The sequence below is a fragment of the Daucus carota genome, chromosome 3 (genome assembly GCF_001625215.2).
Source record: "Daucus carota subsp. sativus chromosome 3, DH1 v3.0, whole genome shotgun sequence".
NCBI classification, from domain to species: Eukaryota; Viridiplantae; Streptophyta; class Magnoliopsida; order Apiales; family Apiaceae; genus Daucus; species Daucus carota.
Window position 1 is genome coordinate 13,983,858 of NC_030383.2, and position 21,978 is coordinate 14,005,835.

A 21,978-nucleotide genomic window follows, 5' to 3' on the forward strand; every position below is an offset into this window, starting at 1 on the left:
TGTGAACTGTTATATATATACTGCTTTCACTTGCTGAGCTTTTTGCTCATATATATATTGTTGTTGTTATAACCCTTAGTGAAACCCGAGAATGGCCCGATTCAAGCAGACCGCTCGTAAGACCACCTCAGGCAATGGGATTGCTTATCGCCGTATGATGGAGCAGGTTGGGAACTCGTAGTTCCCTAGTGGTTATCTTTTGAACTTTTGGGATTTAAAAACTGTAGTAATGACTTAGACTTAATTTGGATCTCAATTTGGGTTGTAATAACTTTAGATGTTGTTCATACTCATTCCTGGTGATTCCGGGAGTGTGGATTTAGACTTGTAGAATATTATTTATAACTCTGTAGTTTAATTATATATATCGATATGCATGCTTTAGTCGGTTAGTTATGTTGGGTCCGTCACAATTATTATATTATTCATATGTTAGATTTATTTTAGAATAATAATCAATTATATAATTTCAATAAAATATTAATGTTCTCACAAACTAACACGGCCCAAGTAATTTAGCAGGGGAGAGAGACATGGCCGAAATAACTAGTGGCTTGATGGTTCTTGGTACAGTTGCCTTATACAGTGATTTTAGACTTCGGTGCAAACTTGAGACCATAAGCAACAAGTATCTAGTAATGCACTTTGACTAGTAAAGCAGAATTATTTGACTCTACACAAATGAATTTTTACATGGCCAATTGTGTAATATACAAATATTTGACTTACTGCTGCTTCTAAAGTATATGAACCTTTCTATTTGATTTGATTTCATGATATCATTCATGTTTTCAGAAACGTTGAACTTGTTCTTGCTGTTGGAGCAAAAGCTTTTGCATATGCAACTGGCAAAGCAAGTATTTTCTTGGGTTTGCTGACATAAGCCCTCTTCGTAAAATTATTGTAATCGTTGGCTTCAATTTCATCTAGTATTTGACGGTACAACAGCAGTGATGCCCATACCTGCAAGAGAAAGTGATTAGTAACCATAAAACTGGCGATTGGAGACAGATATATGGTGAGAGATTTCTGTTTCAGTATGTGATATTAAGTATCTTTTATTTATTAATTTAGAACTTTATATTGGAAGTGCAGGGTGTTAACTGTTAAGTGTTACTGTCTTGAGGTTCCGTGATCAAAAACTGCATACTCTTACCGGCCATCTACTAGCTGGGCTGAGTTCTCTTACTCCTATTTGTGCTTCATCGAAAAACATCCTTGCCCTCTTAATTTGCTTCTTCATGAAATTCCTCCATTTATCGGTAACCTTCCCCGCAAATATATCTTCATCAGAAAGCCCTGCTTGAGCCAGTTCATCTTGTGGTAGATAAACCCTTCCTCTTCTGGCACTAACAGAAAACAAACATAATAAAAGAGCACAAATCAGCAAATAGAGGTGAAAAACTCCTTTGCATTTGGATAGACAGCATTTTGTACTAGGTAATTATCACGTTAGGATTGCAAGGACTTTGCAACAAAGCTAAAGACAGTAACGTAGCAAAAAAAAAACAAAACAAACTAAAGACAGTAAACGTGTTCGTAATTTGTGTTTTACTGAATAACATCACTAGATTTAACGATGCAATTTTGTTCATCAAAATTGATAAACGATCATTCAACTATACGCTACCCTCTTCGATTGCTTTTAAGAACAAAATGAAAATTGTAAAAGATTGACAATATGGGTTTAAGAGCCAGATGCATACTCTTCTCCAACATCCCTGAGTATGTTAGTCAATTGATTAGCGAGCCCTAAAGCCAAAGCAGCATTATAAACACTCTCCGTTGTTGCCTGTGAATTAGGTGCAATGCCCATAATTGGAACGCTCATCAATCCAACAGTACCAGCAACATAATAGCAATAAAGATATAGCTCGTCGAAGTTTTTGTATCTCGACTTCTTAAGGTCCATCCTCATCCCTTCAATCATATCTTTGAATGGCTAAAAAGAAGACATCTATCAGAGTTTGTAAGCATAAAATGTTACTGTACAACATAAAAAATCAAACTCCGGACATAATATCCAACTTTCTTGACCATGAGCAGAAACAACAGAATATTATGCAAAGATGGGGGAAACTTCCTAAACTCGATTGTGCAGATTAAGGATACTTATATATCTATTAAAACATATGTCTTAACAAGTAGAATGTAGTAGCGTTACTAATGTAGGCCACTTCAAAGAACAAATGTTCACAAAGGTTGTTGATATAGTGGATATAACTCCACACTGATTGTTGCTACCATAATGCAGACTTCACATGAAGGACTTTAAAAGTCAATCTATAGATGTTGTAAAACAGCTAAATACTAATTCATTTGATTAAATGGCAGCTGAAATGGTGTTGCCTATACTGCCCAATGTTGTAAAATATTAATCAGAACTTGGCTGATGATTTTGAAAAGTGGATTTAAGCTGAACCTTAAGCATCAATATTGCTAAAATGAATACAGCAGATGAAAATATTGTAGCAGTCAAGCAATTCAGTGTACTAACTTGGATGTCAACAGGAAACTTCATTACTGTATCTGATAAAGCAGCATCAAGCATATCAAATGGACGCCCCTTGAAAAGATCTTCTAATCTCAACTCCCACCTATCCAAAGCTGAAGGAGTTATATGTGACGCATTAGGTCCATCTACCAATTCATCAGTTCTTCTGCACCACACTGCATATACAGAAGAAGTAAGAAATGGAGAATACATAGATGAGATTCTCTTGATCTCTAAGATTTTGCATCTAGAGTTTGGTTGTACCAATTTCCAAGTCAAGCTGTATACAAAAGACACACCATGAGATGGTATGAAGTTATAGCGAAGCATCAATGATTCAATTACACCTTATTATGATGTGATGACGTCCGATGGTAAAACATGACTCATGCATTGGTAAGTATGTATATCGATCTTCCAATTTTTATTTATAAACTGTGTTTTGCTGCACAACTGATATACATAATACATCATATCAGGTTTTTCCAAATCTGTATCAAGGTACTTCAAAAAGGATAATTATAATAGTTAAACTCGCATACTCCAACCTCCCTGCATCGAATCAAGATTTCTATATTTGCTAGTGATACTATATATTTTAATATCTCTTTAATATAAAGTAATCCGAACATCCTCGACATATCTTTTAAAATACAACATCCTTTAAACTAAAATATAATTCGCGAGGAGTCACAGTTGTTATTGTCCAGAAAACAAGATTTTCAATCCTTACCTACTTATTACTTAAAGAAAGTCATAGATAGCAAATACAAAACACATGTGTTATGCTTGAAGATAAAAAGGATAGTGTTGCTTTCAGATGGCCAGAGTGTAAAAAGAGGTTACCAAAATTTACTAAATATTAAAGAGTACACAGAAAAATAGTAAAAGATAATGCTCTACCGACTTACTTTGATATTTTCTAATTTAATTGGACTACAAGAAAATTACAAAGGAAGAGGATTACAAAGTTGAAAGCTACAAGGAATATTCGACAAGATTCAGAGTCTCAATAAAGTACATAGTATTTTCAACCATGACAAGCACCAATTAGTGGAACCACAGACGTGTGCATCGATCATATCTGATAGACTTAAAATATTCGACAGTCTGAAAGTACATAGTATTTTGCAAGCTCAAAATGTTGACGAAATATTCATATGAAATAATTTGAACTACATACTTTAATTAGCAACAATCCTTTTGACATCAATTTTACTTTAGGTGCCTACTGCCTAATAACAATTACTGTATTTTCCTGTATTCTAACAAATAGGCAACTTAAGTTAGAAATCACGTTCACCCAGCATATCAACTCAATATCTTGAAATCACATCCGTACGAATATTATTTCTAGTAATTTAGAGGCAGTCAGCAATAGAATCTAGCTTCGAGTAGAATACTAGAACAGTGCAATTCTTACCATATATTGCCCAGATAGCCCTCCGCCTCTCTGGGGTCATCAGTAGTGTTCCTGGATAAGAAAAAGGAGAAGAGACAAGTCTTAAATTCTATCTTCAGCTACTATATTATAAACTTTACCTTCAAAATTGTAATCCCTATAGTGTTACAAAATTGAATGCTAACCCAAGTAAAATGTTTTGGCATACTCAGCACATACTTCACCGCATCGATCATAAGCTTCACTTAACAAGCTCAGAGTCCCCGGAAGAATCATTTCTGGCTTAACCTCTAATTCCTCATCAGATCTGAACTGTCTTTTGACCAACGCTGCTTGTTTAAGAACCACGTCATATACCTTTTTCTCTGATGACACTGCCATATCTCCATCTGCCCTAACTACCATACTTGAATGCACAGGAAATATACTTCCATTCTCTAATTCAGAACCACCCAAACACGAATAGCTATATTCAGCATTGAAAGATTTAGAACTCCACTTCCGCAGCTTACCCTTCTCAAGTCTGCCTCCACACCTCATATTCTTATCCCGGGAACCCAACCTAGATGGATCTAATACTCGGGTTCCCTCTCGGGCAGTCTCCAAGTACCCGAAGCAATTGGAAACCTCAAGACTGGGAGTAACAATCCAGGACATAGCAACTGACATGCTGGAGTTAGTGCTACCCAATAAACTTCAATTCAATAACCTCCTTTGGTTTGTCTTTTTCCGGCGAGCTTCAATTATGAGAAAAATAGAACACCCACGAAAGTTTATTAGCTAAGAACAAATCCTAATTCAAAATAAAAGAAGATATATAACTAAAATGAAACCAAGTCAAAGCAAAGTCAACAATTAAGTGGCAGTAAAGCTTCTTTCTTTCCTAAGAAATTCTGTAGAAAATATATAAAAGGAATATCAAAAAACAACTGAAGAATACAAATGATATATGTATGAACTATGAAGAAACAAAGAAGAGCATGTAACAAAAAGCTTATTTGGGAATTGGGATTCAATGGGTGTTTGCTACTATTAAGCTCAACTTTGCATAGTGGCCACAAGTAAAATTCAAAATCCAAACAACCAACACTATTATATATACACATAGATGAGTGTAACAATACATAGTGTGAGAAACATAATCAATGAATTGAAAGAAGACAAGGAAAAGAAGAGCTGAGAAAAAAACTAACCTCAGTGGAGAAGCCTCAACCATTCACACCAACAAGCTTCACAATATCATCATCATTATCACTATCTCATCATATAAATTAATTATTATTATTTATTATAAAATAAACAACAGAAGAATTGGCTAAGATTGTGACCCACAAATCTTAGCTCTTCAAGCTTCCCCTTCCGGCTTCTCTTGTTTTACTCTTTCATTTTACAACTTCTCTCGCATATATATACACATTTCTTTTTGGTTTTTTTATTAGGGGTGGCAATCGTTTCGTTTCGTATACTTTCGTTTCGTGTATTTTCGTGTTTCGTGTACTCGAAGGTGAAACCTGTATCCGCCCGTTATTAATTTCGTGTACCTAATTTGAAACCCATATCTGTTTCGAATCGTTTCGTGTATATTTCGTGTACTTTTCGTGTATATTATACATAAAAATATTAATATATTTTTTAATCAAAAAATGGATTTAATATATATTTTTTTTTATAAATTTATTAAATGTGAATGATATATATTATACTTCTATACAATTCTTTATAAATTTGTTAATGTATCTACAATATATATCCACACATACATATAAATATATACTTTATACTCAATTATATATTTAATATATCATTACATATATATAATAAATATAATCTACAAATATTTCGTGTACTTTCGTGTATTTCGTGTACCCCAAATGAAAACCCATATCCGACACGAAATCTATCGTGTAATTTCGTGTTCGTGTACTTTCGTGTTTCGTGTATCGAAAATCAAAACCCGTATCCATTTTTTTCGTGTCGTTTCGTTTCGTGTTAGCGTGTTACGTGTCAAATTGTCAGGCCTAATATTGATCCAGTCTTTATACCACTGTATGAAGAATATACAGGCAAGTATTTTTGGGGTTTAAAGTTTAAATTATTGGAACCCGCTAGACTTGTCCTGCTCAGTCGCTGTGTTGGATCGGGCCCCTTAATCAGATCCGCCAAACCTACCTCTAGTTCTCATATTTTATGTTTCCCTAATTAATTTGCTATCTATTTTTTCAATGAAAGAAATATTGTTATTATGTTGTACTTTACATATTATATTATTATAATTAAAATTTTTGAAAAAAGTGATTAATGTCAATTTACAAATTTTTATATCAAAATATATTCAATCACTTCAAATATATCTATACTAGTATATTATATCAGTTTATTATTGAAATCGGTCGATTATATCAGTGCCTCTTTAATTCCGCTCATGTTTTTATGAATATATTGACTAGAATAGAAACGTAATAAAACATATTTGTTGGCCTAGATTTTAATAAATTTTTGACAATAACTTTTTAACATTTTAAATAAAAAAGATTATTCAACATATCTATTTCAAAATGTTCTTCTGATTATTTCAAGAGGATTTACATTTAGTATATACTTATTCTAACTCAAATATCTGGAGATGATTTTACACAACAATATCGAAGGATAATTGGTATTGATTTGAATTATTAATAATATTATTCAAATATTTTAATAACCTATCAATTTCAAATTATCTATTACTTATCATCCCATTTATACATTAAATAATAGACATTTGTATTAAACCGAGCCAAATTGAACCATTGTAAAGTCCTTGATATCATTATTATTTTGAGATAAGTCCTTAACATTACTTATTTGCCCCAGTAAGCAGAAAAACATGCGTAATTTGGGGTACGCATCCCTTAATTATAAAAAACAACATGGTGCTTAATTACATTTAGTCATATAATATATTGTATATTATTTTTTAAAAATTTAGTGCTTACAATCTTGATTGTTGGTTAAATAAATCCGGGTCATGCACTTCGTCCACCGACCCGAAATGAATCTGGTAGGGTCCGACTACGACCGCTATTATTGATTATTTCATTTTTTTGCCACATCGAGTATATTTTTTGTATACTCGCTACTAGTAGTAGTACTCCACTGTAGTAGGGGGATAGAGATAGACGAGGAGGATCAAAAAAATTGAAACGTGGAGGTAAAGGGTCAATAGGCAGAAGATAACACTGCAATGTGGGATATAACACGTGGCTAACTGTTAATGGATGCATGAATACGCAAGAGATTGGCTGGGCCCGCAAAACGCTTGCAAGTGGAAGGATGTGTCGGAAAACGAGAAAAGGTTGAACACATGTTGGCTTGTTGTGTAATGGGCGGTATATCTGTTAGACACGTAGCACTAATGCACTTTTAGGCTTCTCCGGACCCTCAGCAATCCGGTCTACAAACGATGCATCTTTCCTGTCACAATTTCGCATATGAGTAGAGCATCTCTAGGAGCCTCTTAGTTGTTGGCTTCTATAAACAATGTGATTTTTAGTATTTTAATATAAATTTAAGAATGTAAATTTTAAATTTTAAATTAAGAACTTATTTAGAGAGTCACTTGGAGATGCTCTTATGCTTATATTTATTGTGTTTTTATAGTGTACGCTGAGCGCAGGGCCGGCTCAATCAAATTTGGGGCCCTAAGCAAAATCTGAAAATGAGGCCCATACATATTTATATATAATTTTTTTGGTGTAATATAAATTTATTATTATAAAATCCTTACCTCAATGTTGGATGTTGAATGATGAAGATGAGAAAGGTACCAAAAAGGATTACAACTGTTTAGTATCTTACATATGAACTGATGCACACAATGAAAGCTAAAAAGACAAACTGAAAGAGTAATTTTTTATTCTTAATATTTTATCATTTATATAATCAAAGAAAAAAAAACTAAGTAATTTTAATATTGATAATTAACATTTACTTTAATAAACTTGATATTACATTTAACTAGCAAAATTATTTATGACACATACTTGTCTTTAGACTTCTTTTACGTCTGTTACTATTTTTTTTGTATTTGATTCTATACATTTTGTACATGAAATATATTGATAAATGGAATAATATTTTCATCACAATTATCCGTGATATATATTTTAATTTTTTTGAACAAATATTTATATAAATATGATAAATTTTATTTATAGAAACATGATAAAATAATTTATATTTCAAAAATATTTCAATTAAATGATAAATAATTTAATTATTCTAATTTTTAAATAATAAGTCATTTTATATTATTAATTAAATGTATTAAAGAAATTAGAATTGTTTGATAAAATTTTGTTTTCAATAAATTTTTTATTAAAACAAATATTAATATTTGTGTATACATATATATAAAGGGATTTTAAATTTTTGGGGCCCTTTTTGGTTTGGGGGCCCTAAGCAACTGCTTAGTTTGCTTTAAGGTAGAGCCGGCCCTGGCTGAGCGCGGCATTTTATAAGTTTGTGAGATTTTTAATTGGCTCTTACTCTTAATAATGATAGACCTCCTCACATATATAACAACCATACAAATTAAAATTTCTCAAATATATAAAATTGTGCGCCTAACATGTGTGTATGGGCACACACCAGACAAATCCATATTTATCTAAGTATTACCTCCGCCGCTCCGATTATTTATATCGGGGACGAAGACTCAAATAACTTGATGAATTATTTTTAATTTTTTTCTGAAGAAATCTAATATTTAAATTTTTATGTAGAAAATAATTTTTTTAGAAATAAGTTATGAAATTATATTTTATATGCACCTTAAAATAAGATATTAGAGATTTAGCTATATTAGAGTTTTGATCATGAGTCAATTCATTATTATTAATTTTTGATAATTAGCACATTGTAATAATCATTTAAACTTAGAATTAATTTTTAACAAGCTACTTGGATGAAATTACTCGATTAAACAATTGACATGTATATAGTTGAAGTACAAAAAATTATCCAAACAATGTTTTCTCAGACATTTCAACATAAAACAACTAATTCAATTCATGAATCAAATTATTTTACTTCAATTAGTTAGCGAAGATATTCAATCCAATTAGTTATAACAGTTAATCACTAATTGAAAAATGGACCTTAATCATTTTCTTTCTAAATTTTTTTAGTGTAGAGCTCAGGATTTTTTTTAGAATAAGCTCACGTTCCTCAACAGTCAACACTACTAATACACCGTACTTAGAGCATCTCCAATACTTAGAGCATCTCCAATGGCGTTGGATATATTCGTTGGCTAAATGAAACCTGTAAGACATCATGTAAAATTTGCTGAACCTGTAAGACATTTTGCTTTAATGGTATTGGCTATATCGGTTGACTATAATTTAAAAATAGTATGTTGTTAATATTTTAGATTGTTAAAATAGAATATATTAGTTCAATATGGTAATAAATGATGTGCAATTTTGCTACAGATTTCTTACAGATCTGTAGAGGTTCGACAAATTTAGCCATCCATAAAAGGTTGGCTAAAATTTTAGACAACAGCTGAGTATGATTGGAGTTGAGTTTTTCGAGCTGTTGGCTAAATTATTTTAATTTTAATATGCCAACTAATCTTTTGGCTAGGGTTTCATTGGTCGGAGATGGCTCTTATAATAAACGAACCCACATTTTCTCATTCACGATTTCACGTGGACCACCTGCACTATATTTATGAGTATAATCATTAATGCACCCATACTAAGTAGATCTGTAACTTAAATATATTAAATAAATTAGATTTTGGACAAATAAGATTCAAGTGTTTATCAATTATCACTACATCAATAATATTACTTGACGAAGAAATATAGATCTCTTGAATTTCTGACTCATTTTTCTAACTCTTTTAACTGTCTAGTTAAATCATTTTTGTTGTAATTTTTTTCCTAAACTATAATATTACCCAAACTTTTTAGCTCAATATTTTTTAAAAAGATAATGATTCTAACCCTATGACCAAACGACTTAAAAATTTGCGTTAAGAAATCACATAACTTATATTTTAAGATTGAGTAAATAACATTGAGCTCATAATTTAAACATTCAGATCCATTATACAATTTACTATGAAGGTTTAGAAATTAACTCAATCATGATTTTCCTATCGTTTCTTTATTCAATTTAACAAATGAGCATTTACTCTTCAAATATATTTTTAAGGTCGAGATGTTTCTTTTAGACAGACTTTATTAAATTATGGATGAAATTATTGAGATCAGTTAGGATTATCCATGGATCAGATATCCATTCCGATCGAGCAGTTAACAGAGCGGATATAATCATCTAAAATAATTTATAAGCCAAAAAAAATTCAAATAAATAAATGATAGTATTAGAGACAGGCCATTTAATTTGGGTAGTTGGCTTATTAGACATTTAATTTGGGGATTTTGGGCTGTATTAGTATAATCAATTTAAATATTAAGTTTCCCAATTATTGGAGGATATGTTATATGTCTAAGTTATGTAGTGTTTTTGAATTCCACGCTTCCAAAATTTTTTAAAGACTTTAATATTGAATTGATGCGTTTTTGTATTTAAAATGTCGCATTTTGATTTTATAATATTATTATTGTTAATGATTTCAAACATATTTTTTTTCATAAATAGATTATTTTTTAAAATATAAACAGAACGGAGCTCCGATCCGAAATCCGTAAATCCTTATTCTAAAAAATTTGATTAAAATTCGATCCGAGAAACTAAACATATGCATACGATCTGAGCCAGGCACGCAATTCTAACGTGTAGTAAGCCCGAGCGGCCAAAGCGCGCTAATCACGCTGTATACTGTATTGTCGATGTTTTCCTGGAAAATCATCTGACCGCAGGCTCATAATTTTTGTACAGAGAAGCAATAAGATTCTGTATATACGATACACACGCATATATGAAAATGGCCACCAATGAATCCTGTGATCAACCTTTGAGGGATGATTCCAAGAAACAAATACGTATGCCGTATAATTCAGTAATTCTTGATTTATATTCCCATATGTATACATAATATGTTACTTTTTTCAATTTATTTCCAGTTAAGATTGCTCAATTGCAAATTTATTGGATATCTATAATGAACAAAATATGTGGCACTGTGATATTCATGTGACAGGAGGTTAATTTCATATCAACCAGGAATGAAATCCTTAACGTGTTTTAGTTATCCAGTTCACTCTCTGTTAAATTGTGATTACCTTGCTTATTATTTCGAGTCGAGATTGAGTAGCTTATGCATTTTGCCTATTCTAGATTCAAAGTTTATTCAGCAGGAGCTTTCTGCTTGGAAGCCAATATTAACTCCAGGATGGGTAGGTTAGATATATCAGTCTCTTTACGTACTCAAAAAATTCCCAGATTTCTTTACCAAATGATACGGCAGATAAGTGGAAAATTGTGATTGGGTCTCATTTTAGTCAGGTCTTTGCTTCTCCAACTCTTATATTATTTCAGGTGATTGCAATATTCATCATTCTAGGAGTCGTCTTCATACTTATTGGCCTCCTCGCCTTCTACGCATCAGTTCATGTAATAATATGTCAAATTTCCTCAAGTATGGCTAGCTGAATTTGAATACAGTCTCCGAGTAATATGTTATGATCTTCTCTCTTATTTTTGGCACATAGGTGGAGGAACTTGTGGAACGATACGATGTGGATTGCGTGCCTTTCACAGATAAAAATAAAATAACTAAATATATTAGAGATTCTAGTTCTAACAAAACCTGTACCAAGACATTAAGAGTTAGTTCAATTTTCAAGTTCTTTTTCCTTTGGGTCTAAGCCATATTTTTAATCACCTGTTACTGTCTTTTTACCTTCGTTGAACTGATTGCTTGGGCTAATTATTCTCAGGTTCAAAAGAAAATGAAGAATCCCATCTATGTATATTACCAGCTTCATCACTTCTATCAGAACCATCGTAGGTACACATTTTTTGGTGCAACTGATGCTACTTGTTCTTCTGTAGGAATTTATGCAACTTAAAAAAAGTAATGTGAGAACTATGCAGAAGTTTCTCAGCAAATCCTAGGAAATCATATCTTCTGAGTTTCGATCAAATCAAACTAGACAAATGTAATGAAGATGGCTCTGTTGACTAAGTGGTTATCATATTTTCAGATACGTTAGGAGTAGGAGTGACAAACAATTGCGAAGCACGAAACATGAATATGAAACAAAAGAGTGTTTGCCTATAGCTACAGTAAATAATAACTCAAAGCCTATAGTTCCTTGTGGGCTCATTGCCTGGAGCTTGTTTAATGACACCTATCAGTTCTCAGTAAATAGCAAGGTTGTAGAAGTTGATAGAAAGGACATTGCATGGAAAAGCGATAGAGACTATAAATTCGGGTCTAAAGTTTATCCTAAAAACTTCCAGAGCTCTGGGATGATTGGGGGCGGAAAGCTCAACGAGAGCATACCAGTAAGTATCCCTTTGTGCCAATCATCTCCTGTTAATTTAAGTTATTAGTATTTCAATAGTAATACTTTCTGTACCATACTTATCAGTTGCAGTGTTCATGTTTAATATCTCTTAATATTACTGTGCTTGTCCCTTAATATCACTGATCCATGAGATAGCTGAGCAAACAAGAAGATCTTATTGTCTGGATGCGAACTGCAGCATTTTCAACTTTCAGAAAGCTTTATGGACAGATAAAAGTTGATCTTGATGCTAATAGTAACATAACAGTTGTTATACAAAATAACTTTAACATCTATGAATTTGGGGGGAAGAAGCAGCTGGTTCTTTCTACGTCAAATTGGAGTGTTGGAACAAACAAATTCCTTGGTTGTGCATATCTTTATGTTGGAGGATTTTCCTTAGTTGTTGCAATAAGCTTCACAATCACTTATGTTTTGAAGCCAAGGTGAGTGAATTTTCGATCTTAATATTCGAGTACATTTATATTTGTCCACGCATATTATTACCTCTTGTTACCAAGAGAAGAGAGGTATCCGCTAGGCTACAATATAAAAAGGTGATATTTGATAGAAACTAACTGAATAAACTCGGTTTGTTTTGTCTTCCTTTTATATTTCTTTTTTGTGGTGTCCATATCCAAGAAGCTGCCTAAAGTTTAAGGGATCTTTTGTGTTTGTATAGGCCTCTTGGAGATCCAGCTTACTTGTCGTGGAACAAATATCCTAGTATTTATGAAAACTAGCATCTTCAATCATATGTTTATGAATTATGATGAACTCCATCTTGTCAAGACGCAGATGATAGGCATTTGCCAACCCATAAGAGGTTTGGCAATGTTACATTGTTGAGTTATTATTATTACAATCTATGTTATATTGTGTCTTACATTAGCAATGTGGCAAATATGCCTAATGTACTTGTCTGTGTACCTGCAAAGTAAAGCAACAACTGGAGCAATATGACGGAGTCCTCAAAGTCACTCAGTTTTTCATGCGTTTAAATGAAAATTTCACTTAAATAAGAGGCCAAATTCTTATTGTGGCTCCTCTTCTTCAGTTAAATCATGTTTTAGCACTCTTGTGACAAGATGAAAGGCAGAGAAATATCTGTAATTCTACCCAACCAAATACTGAAGTTGCTGCTTATCTGTTAAATCGGGCATTGAAAATAAGTCTTTTAAATCTGACAACAAGAAGGCTGATCAGAAGAAACAAGGACATCCGTTTTGTACTCACTGCAAAGGAGTAAATCACACCAGGGAGAGATGCTTTCGTATCATTGGTTTTCAGCCAAAGACTAAAGGATCACAGTCAAACAGGTTTACTAATCGTGTCTCTGCCAGTGAGAACAAATTTATTGCACCACTTGGTACCTAGTGCTTCCTCCACTGAGCATGCTTCTTCTTTTGAGAATTGCAAGTCTCAAATTCAGGTAATTCTGGTTCTACTCAGGCTCAGTACAATCAGCTACCCACTTTGCTAAATCAAGCACAAGTCAAGTCCACTCCTGCCTCCTCATCCACAACTCTACAGACACCTCTGTCTGTGCTATTAACTGTCATTCTCCACAAGATTGGGTAATTGATTCAGGAGCTACAGATCATATCACTTATAATAATTTTATATGTCTTTAACACTATTCAATGTCAAATTGACTTGTGCTTGTCTAACAGTCATCATACAACAGTTTTTTTTAAAGGATCCGTTCAATTGACATTAGAACTGTTGCTTCATGATGTTCTTTATGTACCATCATTTTATTTGAACTTGTTACTCCCTTGGCCCCCCGAATCATATACTGGGGGACAAGAACACGATACGCACTTTAATACTCATGTAAAGTATAGTTTTATAATTTAAAATTTTTATTCAGTAAGAGAAAACTAAAAATAAATTATATAACTATACTTTATAGGAGTATTAAAGTGTGTGTTGAGCTGTGAAAAAAAAGGTATAGAAATGAGTGGGATAGAAGGAGTATCAGTCAGTAAACTTACTACTGATACACATTGTACGGTTCACTTCTTGCAAAAATTATTTGTTATGGAGGACCATTTGCAGACCTTTAGGATTGATAAACTGCATGGTCATCTCTACAAACTAATACTTCCAACCACCAGACTTAAGACTACATCTCCTACTTCTACAGCAATTTGCAATTCAACTCTTGCATCAGTCAAAGCCACCTCTGAAATTTGGTACAAAAGGCTGGGTCACCCATCTCTTCAAGTTGTGAAAGTATTAAAGGCATAAAATCTCATGTCTTGTAATAAGTTTCTTCCTGAGATTTGTCATTTAGCTAAAAAAACCAGACTTTCTTTTGATATTAGCACATCAAGAGCATCATCTGCTCATGCACTAGTACATTGTGATCTGTGGGGCCCTCACAGGCATTCCACAATCCACATACAATACTTGTCATGGATTTGTAACCTTGGTTGATGATTTGTCACAGGCATTCCAGAATCTCATTCTCATCAGTAATCAGTGCATCGTAAAGAGGTTTTTTCTCAGGGAAGCAGTAAAAAAAGTGTTTACATTAAGAAACTCTGCCGCAACTATAAAACAAAAAGACTGCATACCCTAGTATGTGTTCATCATATAGACAGATCATCTGTTACGCTGAGGTATATATATCTGTGTCATGCATGGAGAGACTAAAAGTTGTACATTGTTCTTCCCGTCTTTGTTGACCCTATACACGATCTTGTTTAGGCTTCTGCCCAAGTAGTAACGTCTCTATTGTCACTGCCCTAGTGACTAATATAGCAAATATTCAGCATTTTGATGTGTCTTAGTCTTGGTTTGAGCCTACATATTCTTCGATTCCATAACTCTGGTAAACTTCTAGATGATTCTTGTCCCACCATGTTGCTGCTTCTTTATCCGTGAACTTTCTCCTACTGCAAAAGACAATTTAAAGTCTCAACGTCTTCGTACATATGCCACGTAGAAAAAATCTATCAACCTTAGCATTCAAGAAACAACATACTGAAAGAAACTGGGGATCAATTATAACTTCATGAGCTTTTTAGGTTCATGATCCACACAAAATGCAAACCAGCGGCTAGTCACCGTAGAAAGTAAAAAAAAAAAAGAACGAACTGTGTAGAGACGAGCTCATAAAGAAATAAGAAAAGAATACCTGGCTACAAGCACTGGACAAGAAATTACCTGAATCTAACTCGCTTAAGGCCTTTCTGCCCGCTCGGCAAAATCGTAAATGTGATATACACACCAGGTTGATACTGTTCGACCCAATCAACCTTTGGTTTAATCTCATTTTGTTTGGAGTTTATTCTCATTCCACATGATTCTTCAGCTGATCTACCCTCACTACTGTTGGATTCTCTACTGGACAAGGCTCTTATCTTACTAGAAAACAATAGCGGACTGTTACATGAGCTATCAACAGTTCTTTCTTCTAGTCTTCGGATTGCAGGATTCACATTTGTAACAACAAACATAGGGTGGACCTCCTTTACGGTGGGGGTCTCTGCACATGTCGGAATTATTTGGGACATATTTGCACAAGATTGATCTTTGGGTTCTCTTCCAGCACAAAGCTTCTCTGACATCATATGAAGCTGCACAATACAGCACAAAATTGTAATTTCTGCCATATATGTTGCAATAAGCACGCATTAAAATTTAGAAAGAAGAAACATTCAATAGTTTATAAAAAATGTACCCTTGAGGTTAAAGCAATTATAACTTCCTTGGCTGCTTTTGACTTCGCAGCTTCCTCCTTTGCTATTGACCAAGTCTCCTCAATTTTACCTTGACATTCCTCAATTTTTCGCTGTCTAGTATGGCATAGCTTTTGAAGAACCTCAACCTATCAAGCATTTAGGACTTAAGCTCCAGATAAACATAATAAGGTTTATGTAATGGTATGATGTATGTGATAATACCTGAGCTTTCAAGTCCTCGACTTCTTTGGCATGAACATAGTTTGACTTTGAACCTCTCTCAGCAGTGGCAAAGTTGCAAGTTAATAGATCTTCAGTAGCAGGATTAAGGCTACACTCACTGTATTTCCGACCAAAATATATAGGGGAAAGAACCTGTCCACATCTTGGTAACCCACCTGACAATGGAGAATTGGCATCTCGAGGGTTCTCAACTTCTTTTTCATCTTTTATGGTATTAAGATCTCCGCATTGGCTATTATTGCTATGAAAGGTTTTTGAAGGTGCAATCACATCTTCAGTGTTACTTCTTTCAGTGATAAATCCCTTCTGTTTGATTAATTCTGGCCGTGGACTGATTGCTCCAAGCTTATTTGGATTTGCTGTCCTCTGTAAGCGATTGAAACACTGATCACAAACTCTAGATGGTCTGCTTTTATCAGATGCCAGTGAGGCATGTAGAGATTTCTTGCTACTACATGCACGACAAAGCAAAAGACCACAATTGTAACAGTTATGTTTTTTCCTTGTTAACCCAAAAACCAGGTTGCATCCTCTACATGCTAACTGGTCAGTACTGGATATAGATTTGTGTAGACAAATTACAGATGTAGAACTTGATCCGCATGCAATACTTTCTACTTGCCTATCCCTTAAAGCCTCCACTAGAGCAGGAGAGCTTTTATCTTCTGTACCACCTAGTCCTAACTGTCCATTGGCACCTTTTCCCCATGTATACACCTTTCCTCTTGACGTTAAGGCAGCAATATGAAAAGAACCTGATGAGATTTCTCGTACAAACTCATGTTTAAGCTTTCCTTGAACAATGGTAACTGATTTATCTGCTGCTTGTGGATTTCCTAATTGTCCATGCACTGAACTTCCCATTGTATAAACTGTTCCAACATTAGTTAAACCGACAGTTAAAATTCTTCCACATGATACTTGAATAAAATCATGATCAACTAGTTGTGCAACACATGTTGGTACAAGCTTCATCTCTTGATCAGGATGTCCAAGCCTTCCTTTATCCGCATCACCCCAAGTAAAAAGTTTACCAGCAGGATCATCAGATTTGAGATGGTGAACCATAATATCCACTATAGCAGCTGTATGCCATGATCCACATGACACAGATTTTACTCTTAACCCCTTCAGAGATTCAACTTCTTTTGGTTCAGAAATGCTCTGAGTAGACCCATGCCCAAGAACACCGAAAGTCCCATCTCCATAGGTGAATAGCTGCCCAGATGTTGACAAGATTGCTGTATGCCAATGACCACATGAAACTTTTGATATGATTAAGCCATCTAATATACCAGAAAGCCTACGAGGGAACCAATTATTTCTTATCCTGTTGGAAACAGATATATCAGTACCATGAAAATTGTCTCCCCATGCATAAAGATCACCAGAATGTGTAACTGCACAAGTTTGATATTCACCACAAACTACAGAGGTTACATGGATGCCAGCAAGCGATTCAACAACTTTTGGGCAGGAGATATCCATGTTGACCTTATGACCAAGCTTCCCTCCACTCCCATCGCCCCAGCAGAAGACTTCCCCCTGTTTAGTTACTAAAGCGGCATGCTTTCCTCCAACAGATACCTTTTGCACATCAAGCATTGTAGTCGATTCTAATAACTGAGGCAATAATGCATCCACCGTCATGTTGCTGATGCAATCAATTTTGTCAACCACACCTCTCAAAGTTCCTGATTCTAGTCCTTCTCCCCAAAAAAATATATCTCTTAATATATCATTTGATGACTCATTAGCAGGTGTCATAAACCGATCAAGCATACTAATTTGTGTTTCTGCGCTTGCAGATTTTTTTCCTCTTTTGTTGAGATCATCTGGTGCAATATATGGAGAATTTGGTGTTAATGAATTCATTATATTTTGCATGCTGGACAGACTTGATTCCGAATAAAAGCTATTTGAAGAACAAGAAAGTCCATCAGGAAAACACTTCTCTGATTCTGAACATGACTGAGGTGGACTCCCTGCTAAACTGCGGACCTTCAAAACAAAAGGTGAGTACTTAACTGCTGAATGTAGGGATTCATAATAAATAAATCAAAAGGCAACTTCATATATAGTGAATTCTGACACATGTATTTATACTCCGACTGTACCCTACTACTTATCTGAAGCAAAAAGGAGGTCAATGTTATGTTGTTTACTTTTGTTTGATGAAATTGTGACTTCTCATTCTGTCAGCCAAAGTACAGTAATAGTGCAAAGGATAAGTTGGAAGCATACCCTGTCGGCCAGTTAATTGAATATCTCTAGATCACATGGTAGTAAAATTTTAAAATAATGACTAATAAATCCAGTTATAATCCCTCTCTACAAAACAGGTAAAAGGAAAAAGAAAAAGGAAAGAGCCATCTATAAGAGATTCAAATGATATATCCTCTTCATATGTGGTCAATGCAAAGCGACAGATGCAAATGAAACACTGATGATGAAGACAAACCTTTGATATTCTGGTAGTGGTATCCTCTGAAAGTCCAAGATTCTGCTTCCTTCTCATATAACCAGCTGGACTATTTACACAACTTTGCGCTGATCTTCCACTTTCAGAGGTTCGAAACAATCTAAGATGGGTACTCCTAGATATTAAAGCTCTTAGGCCAATAAACCAAGAATCAGCTTGAGTTTTGTCTTTGCAAATCTGTGCAAGAGAGTGAGAAACATAATTTAAGAATATAGCCCTTGTAACAGACACATACTAAGATTCAGAAAAATATTTGTGACTTGTGAGAATATAGCCCATGCATGTGTACAACTATTACCAGATCAAGAGAGTGTTCACGGTTGGCTATCAGTAGTGAAATAGACTGGCATTCTCTTTCTGATGGAAGTGGCTTCTAAAAAATAGATTATAACAAGAAGCATTATCAACAAATTGTTATGAGAAAAGGTTCAACCCCAGTGCTAAATGTAATAGCAGCTTAAATTCTTACATTCTTTTGCCCACGAATAACATTTGTTACTGAAGCTAATCTCAATTGACGTTCCTCTTGACCAGAATACCAAATCAAAAGTTTCTCATCCTGGAATGAAAGAAATCTTATATTAGGCACCTAAAAAGTCATGATACTTGGCTAAACAAAAACAGAGTGAAATACAAAGGTAGACAATATAACTATTACGATAGGAATATAAAAATCTTCCTTGACTACAATTGCATCAGTTTATCCGAATTCTGCAATTTGAAAATATCAAATGTACTGCAAAAAGTGAAACAAAAAAGATCTGCCATTCACTTTGATAGTTTTAAATTACAGTATAAATCATGAATTATTGATACATATTTTGTGTCAAACTGCTATTTCTCTGTCTCACCTGACCAATTTTTTTTTTCTAATTTTTATCAAGACCTCATCAGGCCAAGTTAGCAACAGTATCACTTATTCTAAAACTAATTATCAAGAGCCTTCTCTGAATAAACAGTGGCCTACTTCTGGGGAGCTTTTTGCAATCTTTGCTTAAACTAGATGTACTTTAAATGTCTTCTAATTCTTTTGTAAGTCAGAATCCTCTAAATAGGTATATTGAATATTAGTCAGTTGATTAACCTTTTTACTCTTTGTCTGCTATAGCGGGTTCATGTTATAACAGCTATCAGTTCCATCACTTAAAAAAAGCAGTATAAAACTTATCTTCGCATGCTTAATGATCTGATTTAACCACTCGAATTATAATGTTTCAAGCGTCTAACATGAATTTCAGCATCTCAGCAGTAAAATAACAAGGCCATTTTAAATGTTAGATCATAGTTGGTACTACTATATCAAACAATAAGGTATTCGCACAAGAATCATATAATTAACTGAAACATATCAATATGAGAGATTATTGATAAATGCGGAGCAAAATTTGAAAACTGCACACCGATGATAGCCTGAAAGGACAGAACTTTGGCTTTCCTCTTCGGCCACACTTCAAAAGTTGTGCACCCTTCTTCAGAGTCACAATTGCCTGCAAAAAGGTAGGAAACAAGTTGAGATTAAAAAACATTCCAATTTGAATAGAGGCACTATAAAGATATACACAAGATCATCAATTTATAAATTTAATTAGTTATAAAATCATTATGCCACTTGGACAAATGATAATGCCAAATTGCCAACAAACATCTGTGGAACTGAGCTGATGGAGAAAAATTCACAACTGCAACTGATAAAATTACACAAGTACTTAACAATTAACATACACACATGTTTATTTACTCTTTCATGTTTCAATGTGGCAAGTTTTTACAAATTCACAAAATGAGATCAGAGTGGGTAGATCATACACCCACATAACATAATTAAAATCAATAGGAAAAATAATTGGACAGGCAACAAAAGATTTTGACTGAAAGTGAAAACCTGTTCGATAGTCCTTTCTGATGGATTTAGTGCTAATGATTCTTCACCCATATTCAAGAAAATTACATACGGGCAAGAAGAAAAAAATAAGAGGGGGAAAGGGTGTTGAGTAGGAAATAGTATTTGTAGTTATGTTTGATAAGAAGCTATCCCTGTGTTGCTAAGAAAGTGGTAGGCTGTGAAGGGAACAGAGAATGTCTATGTATGTATTTGTGTCTATTATAAAACTTTACAGAACAGTGCAGATTCTTCTTCTTCTACTACTCTACTAGTACTAGTTCAGACTATGTGATGAATCAGACAGTGGGGAGAGAGATAGATGAGAGCAGCAGGATTCCTTTTCCCCGACGCAGGCTTTCTGCAGAATTTATTAGTATAGTTTTATGCCTTGTTTGGAAGTCGAAGTCAGAAGTTTAGAGCAAAATTATAAGTTTACGGGGTGTATTCGATTGAGATTTTAATTAATTGGTTTTAGTCTATGAATTTTAAAGGATTATATGTGATTTTGATTTTGTGCGGATTTTTGATAAAATATCGTAGAGTTGATAGGATTTAAGCACAATGCTTCAAAATCCCATTGATTTTGGTGGGATTTCAAAAAACTTAAAATACCCCGAAAAATGCCACAAAATCCATCATTTTATGAAATCCAAAAAAATCAATCATCAGCTGAATACCATCAGATTTTAATGGATTTTAAACGATCCCAATTGAATACCATCAGATTTTAAAGCATAATTTAAAATCCCAATTGAATACCACCAGATTTTGTAGTATAATTTAAAATCCCAATTGAATAACTCAAGTTTTTAATGGATTTCAAACAATCTCAATCGAGTACCCTCGAATTTCATGAATGCAAAAAAATCTTTAAAATCCCAATCCAATACACCCCTCTTAAGGTGTTTTAGAGGTTTCACCCTTGAAATAAGATAATATTAGTATTTGGTAGTTGACGGATTGAAATAGAAGTTTGAATCCAAAAGGTTAATTTTAAAAAAGCTACTTTGAGTAGTCTTTTGGATTACTGGTTTTGGTTTGTGTCAAAAAAAGCTAATCGATCAGCTATTTACGAAACAGTTTTACGAGAAACAACTAATTCAATCCGTTAGTCAAAACATTTAATTCAATCCGCTAGTCAAAACATTTAATTCAATCAGTTAGTTAAAACAGCTAATTCCCAAACAGTATCGTAGTATTTGCATCCCCTAAATTGTACTCCTCCGTCCCCCTCAATTATTTGCATTGGGGACGGACTCGGCACTCTGTCTTATGTTGTCATAAAATAAAGTCTCATAAATTATTTTGATTTTTT

The 21,978-nt window shown here is 33.8% G+C and overlaps 3 protein-coding genes across 12 annotated transcripts; 1 reads left to right on the forward strand and 2 right to left on the reverse strand.

Annotated features, from left to right (window-relative positions):
• Positions 1-518: 518 nt before the first annotated feature.
• On the reverse strand, positions 519-5,279 carry LOC108214656 (phytoene synthase 2, chloroplastic). Of its 2 annotated transcripts, XM_017386783.2 has the most exons (7): positions 5,090-5,279; positions 4,082-4,633; positions 3,918-3,968; positions 2,498-2,670; positions 1,707-1,942; positions 1,157-1,349; positions 535-963 (listed from the first exon to the last, which is right to left on the reverse strand). In XM_017386783.2, the coding sequence occupies exons 2-7, from the start codon at positions 4,563-4,565 to the stop codon at positions 784-786; spliced, it is 1,317 nt and encodes a 438-aa protein (XP_017242272.1). In that variant the 5' UTR covers positions 4,566-4,633; positions 5,090-5,279; the 3' UTR covers positions 535-783.
• A 5,350-nt stretch (positions 5,280-10,629) lies between these two features.
• On the forward strand, positions 10,630-14,097 carry LOC108211441 (putative ALA-interacting subunit 4). Of its 9 annotated transcripts, none has more exons than XM_064090839.1 (8): positions 10,630-10,901; positions 11,190-11,248; positions 11,391-11,465; positions 11,564-11,680; positions 11,792-11,862; positions 12,059-12,362; positions 12,521-12,810; positions 13,047-14,097. In XM_064090839.1, the coding sequence occupies exons 1-8, from the start codon at positions 10,874-10,876 to the stop codon at positions 13,105-13,107; spliced, it is 1,005 nt and encodes a 334-aa protein (XP_063946909.1). In that variant the 5' UTR covers positions 10,630-10,873; the 3' UTR covers positions 13,108-14,097. The 9 variants fall into 9 exon arrangements, 8 of the variants coding, with proteins under 8 accessions (XP_063946909.1, XP_063946913.1, XP_017238534.1 ...); XM_064090843.1 differs by lacking the exon at positions 11,391-11,465 and adding an exon at positions 11,374-11,390 and having other exon boundaries at positions 10,631-10,894; XM_017383045.2 differs by having other exon boundaries at positions 10,631-10,894.
• A 759-nt stretch (positions 14,098-14,856) lies between these two features.
• LOC108210623 (PH, RCC1 and FYVE domains-containing protein 1) lies at positions 14,857-21,014 on the reverse strand. The gene is made up of 9 exons (XM_017381989.2): positions 20,664-21,014; positions 20,182-20,268; positions 19,251-19,340; positions 19,080-19,154; positions 18,761-18,958; positions 16,279-18,300; positions 16,056-16,202; positions 15,539-15,951; positions 14,857-15,267 (listed from the first exon to the last, which is right to left on the reverse strand). The coding sequence occupies exons 1-9, from the start codon at positions 20,712-20,714 to the stop codon at positions 15,159-15,161; spliced, it is 3,192 nt and encodes a 1,063-aa protein (XP_017237478.1). The 5' UTR covers positions 20,715-21,014; the 3' UTR covers positions 14,857-15,158.
• Positions 21,015-21,978: the final 964 nt, after the last annotated feature.